General features: G+C 47.6%; 1 protein-coding gene across 1 annotated transcript; it reads right to left on the bottom strand.

Annotated features, from left to right (window-relative positions):
• Nucleotides 1–3025: 3025 nt before the first annotated feature.
• On the bottom strand, nt 3026–4828 carry LOC115676249 (60S acidic ribosomal protein P2-1-like). The gene is made up of 3 exons (XM_030599126.2): nt 4627–4828; nt 3345–3580; nt 3026–3231 (listed from the first exon to the last, which is right to left on the bottom strand). The coding sequence occupies exons 1-3, from the start codon at nt 4712–4714 to the stop codon at nt 3205–3207; spliced, it is 351 nt and encodes a 116-aa protein (XP_030454986.1). The 5' UTR covers nt 4715–4828; the 3' UTR covers nt 3026–3204.
• Nucleotides 4829–5049: the final 221 nt, after the last annotated feature.

Here is a 5049-nt window from a genome sequence, read left to right as displayed (position 1 = left end):
ATTAACATGGTAATTTCTCTTTTAAGACCGGCCTCGAAAAACAAAACACGTGATAAGGTCACGTTGACGAGCGACTCTGGAGCCCTTGTTAAGTATACTTAATTTTGAATAATTTGGTTTTCTCAAGGCACTGAATGTGCATAACACCAGGGTAATCGCTATATTAGAGACCGTAAAGTAGGCGCTCGTTAACATGAACCTATATATATTTATCAAACGTCAACGCCGACTAATTAATTTTACTATTCAGGGATACGAACCTTGTAATTGTATGTGTGTTTTTGTCTGTTTGGATAGTATATGCTCAGTCCATTGATTGGCCCGAGATGGCCTTTAGCCCTTATTGCAAGCGCTTGCGGTCCAAGCTCACCGATTTTAAATCGTATTAATTAATTTTGCTTACACGACTTTCGGGTCGGGCCATGGAACTTGAGATATTCGGCTGCGCTGTTCTTCGTTTTTTTCACACTAAAGTCAAACTCAGGACAAGTCCCAAAAGAAAAAGAACTCATGAGAAGTCATAAGTTCCATTTCACGATTCGCCTTGTGAAATTGAATGAAATAGTAGATGCACGATATCTAAATTTCCTCGTAAGTTAAAAAAAAAACTTTATTTCATTTACATGCGAATCGGTTACAATAAACGTGTCGGTGTAGATATAAGTCAGGGGATGCCTTTTTACGAAGGTGTTGAAGCGCCGTCAGGGGTTTATCTACGTGAATTTTGTTCATGGATTTACATCGAGGATTCAAGTGTTGACAAGGCTCCTTGGGAAAAAAGTTTAGGTATTTGGCTATTTCTTTTTGGCTACTTTGGGGAAATGTTTCGGAAGGGATGTTCCAAGGTAAATGAACTTTTTTTGTTCCCAAATTGCCCGCACTGATTATTTCAATTTTTGCCCTCGCAACTGTTCATCTTTTCCATGCAAATATGGGAGTTCACAAAGGTGGAGGAGATGGACAGACGCCAGCAAGGGGTCGCGTGACGCCGATGTCATGCTGCCGTGGTCGTGCGGCCTCAATTACTCGTCTCCTGGCTTGTGCAACGTCGGAGTCCAAATCTACCACCCCACTCGCGTGACGTCGGAGTTCAGATGAGGCTCGCCTGAGGTTCGGCCGACGCTTGAAGGTCAGATTGAGGAGAGATCGGGGCTGGTCGCAAGACTTTAGATCTAAGTGTTAATAGTCTGCGACCCAGACGTTGCGACGCTAGGTCGGGGCGCCTGGGTTGCACGACTCCGAGCAAGGCGACTCGGGAAAATTACAAAAAAAGTCCTAAACCTTTTGCAATTGTGCCAATTCAGTCCTAAACCTTTTTTTTTTGCCAATTCAGTCCTAAACCTTTTGCAATTGTGCCAATTCAGTCCATTCGGCCACTTTTGGCTGGCCGATGCTGACGTGGACGCCGGCCGGCGCTGGCCGGTTGACGTGACAATATTTTAATAATTTTTTTATCATTTTTCGAATTTTTTTTCTCTTTTTATTTTTTTTCCCCTATCTTCTTCCCCGGTCGCCGGTCCGGCGAGAGGCTGAGGCCGGCGAGTTTGACCTCGCCAGCCCTAGGTGAGGTTGGCCGTCGCCGGCACTGGCGAGGGCGAGCCTCGTCGTCGCCGGGTGAGGTCGACCTCCCCATGGTCAGGGCGAGCTCGACCTCGCCGACCACTGGCGAGGGCGGCGGCCTCGCCCGGCAAGGGCGAGCCTCGCCTTGGTCGGGCGAGGCTCGACCTCGCCAGATCCGGCGAGGTCGGGCCTCGCCGCGGCCTCCGACGCTCGACCTCGCTAGATCCGGCTAGGTCGGGCCTCGCCCGACCATGGCGAGGCTCGAGCCCTCGTCGGAGGCCGCGGCAAGGCCCGACCTCGCCGGATCTGGCGAGGTCGAGCCTCGCCCGACTAAGGCGAGGCTCGCCCTCGCTGAGCGAGGCCGCCGCCCTCGCCAGTGGTCAGCAAGGTCGAGCTCACCGGCCAGAGGAAGGTGGGAGACAAAAAAAAAAGGAAAAAAAAAATTCAAAAAAAATATTAAAATATTATTAAAGTTGTCCACGTCGGCGCCGGTGACCGGCCGGCAGGCGTCCACGTCGGCAAATTCCCGTCAAAATTGATCGGAAGGACTAAATTGACACAAAAACAAAAGGTTTAGGACTGAATTGGCACCAATTTAAAAGGTTTAGGACTTAATTGGTACAAAAAAAAGGTTTAGGACTAAATTGGCACCAATGCAAAAGGTTTATGACTGAATTGACACCAAAAAAAGGTTATAACTAAATTAGCACTATTGCAAAAAGTTTAGGACTTTTTTGGTACTTTTCCCGCAAAAGGTTTATGACTTTTTTGGTAATTTTCCCAAGCGACTCAGGCGCAACTCACTTGAGTTTTGCTCAGCTTCAGTAGACAAGATCTGCTCCGACATGGATCGCCGATCGAAGCTCATCTGGCCGACGGTTGCCTCTGTCGCTGCCGATGTTCGCCTGTGGTTGCCGCCGGCAAAGTTCTCGCTGTCCCTGTCTTCTCTGTCAATGCTTGCCCGTGTGACATGTCTGCCTTTTGTTCTCCTTTTCTTTCCTTTCTTTTTTTCATTTCATCGTTGCTTTATAAAAGCATACACAATAATGAGTTTTCCAAACACTACTTATTTTCACCAAATGCACTTTCACACCTTCACCAATAGTACTTGGGGAAATGGTTTTGGATAAACGAAGGTCAATTCAAGATCGAACGCGAAACACTTGCAGCTCTTAGTAAGATCTTTCAATTGATCTTCGAGACACTTTACTTATTCGAACAACGATCTATAACAGTAATTCCGCGATTTGAGCATCACACTGAACAGGACATGATCCTATATCTTGAAATCACCTCTGATCAGATTAATGATCAGAGAACCCGCTGCGGTCGTCACAGGTTCGAAAACCCCGGGTCGCACGACTAGCGTTGTAGTCTTTGCAGCGCCGCGCAATGTAAAAACCGAACCGAATCAGGACAAGCCCCATATAATCAAGAGGGAATCCTAAACAGAAGAATCTCAGGGAAAAAATTAATCCCGCATCCGAAAACATCTCATTAGGTAAGCGAAAAAAATACTTCAAGGAGTCCCAACGGTAACAAAACCAAGAACAACTGCCAACTATTAGAGACTTGGGAGAGACCACACAATTGCGACTATATCCACGACACTCCTTTTGTAAGCAAAAATCGGCATCCGTTGCCTTAGTCGAAGAGACTGAAGCCCATATCCTGCAGCAATGGCGAGGGTCCGGGTTAGGTTGAATTAAACAGAAACTGAAAGACGAAGTCGTCCGCACAAAACAAATGCTGAAAAGACCAGAGAGCCGAGGGATGGCGCTTACATCGTCGGACTCTTCCTTCTCCTCGACCTTCTCCTCCTTCTTGGCCTCGGCAGCCGGAGCAGCGCCACCACCAGCACCGCCCGCTGGAGCTGCAGCCACGGCCACAGCACCACCACCGCCACCGGAGGGCACGGAGGCCAACTTTTCCCTTCCGGCAGCAATCAGCTCAGTGATGTCTTTTCCCTTGACTTCGGACAAGAGCAACTCTATCCTGTCATCATCGGCCTCAGCTCCAACTGTCAAAATCACAAGGCGATCCTTCAGTAAATCAGCGAACTGCACTCCCTCGAGAGGGCCATAATTCTAGGAACATCTCAGGCTCCGTTTATTTCTCAAAAAACGAATCATTAGGAAAACATTTTCCTACAAATGGTTACTTATATCTCTTGAAATAATTAGTCAATGAGAAATACTTTCGTTATCGACAACAAACTATGTCTAAATATTTTCGTGGACAATAAAAATACTTTTGGTCGTTTTATTCTTGTAAGCGCTGCGAGCAATCATTCATTTTCCGCGAAACAAACGTACACTTAGAAACTTATTGTCCACCAAGAACTCCTTCATCTCACTCGACTCCATTAAAGACCGAAAATTCTCATTTCTTTCTAGTAGAAACTTATAGTCTACTAACTCCACAGAATGATGACCAGCAACTACTTATACGAGCAGGTCCACTAAATTGCAAATCGACGTTGCAACAAGCATTAAAAACCTTTTCCCGACACATGATGAGGGTAAATCAGTACACGAAAAGCATAAACTACAGATCAACTCCTGGTCATTTCTGTAACCCACATCCACCATGACAATAAAAACCATCCCGACACAGCAATCAAAAAGGCAGAATCCGCATTTTCAATTCCCAAACAGAATTGATTAAACTGATTGTTGGAGCCATCCGAAGAGCGAATCAAAAATCACATCAGCCGAAGCCGGCGCAGAACGAGCACAGTACATTCGACATAAATCTTAAGCCCCGGTGCGAACATCCTTGACCAGAGATACGCATCAAGCAATCAGTACTTGCGAGCGGACGCAACTTTTCACAATCCCTCGCTCCGGTCACGGTAACAGGCAACGCAACATCAAGAATACAAACCGACATACGTTTGAATGGTCAGCTATTCCGCCTTAACATGTACATCAGCTAACTTGGTTCCTAAGTCAATCGATGCAAGAGAGCCTCAAAACTACTGAACCACCACCACCGCCACATCCAGAGCCATCATCAAAAGAGGGAAACCCGAACTAAATCGAGAGACAGACTGAGAGAGAGGACCTGATCCGAGGATGTCCTTCAAATCGTCGGCCGTTGGGCAGGTGTTGCCTCCCAAGACGGCCAGCAAGTACGCGGCGACCACCTTCATCTTCGCTCCGGCGAAGAAGCTTTACGGGGCACGAGGCGAGAGGAACGATGTGCGGCGGCGCGCCTACCCTTCCAAAAGCTCTGGTTATGGCCGACTGAGAGTTCGGAGAGAGGATCGGCGCTGAACGTCTGTTATATATGTCTAGGGTTCGCAAGCGTGGGGGAGTCCGAATCAATCCTGGCCGTTCGATCAAACTACCCTTCGTGATTCTTTCTTGCAAAGGGTTTGATGATTAACATTTAAGTTCGGACCGGGCTTGTCGGCCCGATAACATATTGGTCCAGTGGAGCGCCTATCGGGCCGGGTTGTCGGCCCGACGAGATATGGGTCCAGTG

Source organism: Syzygium oleosum, unplaced genomic scaffold (assembly GCF_021117445.2).
Source record: "Syzygium oleosum isolate NSW1041296 unplaced genomic scaffold, Sole_v2.1 Sole_v2.01, whole genome shotgun sequence".
Taxonomy (NCBI): domain Eukaryota; kingdom Viridiplantae; phylum Streptophyta; class Magnoliopsida; order Myrtales; family Myrtaceae; genus Syzygium; species Syzygium oleosum.
Note: the sequence above shows the minus strand (reverse complement) of the source record. Positions and strands in the feature narration are given on the sequence as shown.

What these genes read in the sequence shown, in the direction of transcription:
- LOC115676249 (XM_030599126.2), bottom strand. Translation starts at nt 4,714, where the DNA reads ATGAAGGTGGTCGCCGCGTACTTGCTGGCCGTCTTGGGAGGCAACACC. An exon ending in GAAGGACATCCTCGGATCAG is followed by an intron (nt 3,581 to 4,626) that starts GTCCTCTCTCTC and finishes TGATTTTGACAG; the next exon opens with TTGGAGCTGAGGCCGATGAT. An exon ending in AGAAGGAAGAGTCCGACGAT is followed by an intron (nt 3,232 to 3,344) that starts GTAAGCGCCATC and finishes CCATTGCTGCAG; the next exon opens with GATATGGGCTTCAGTCTCTT.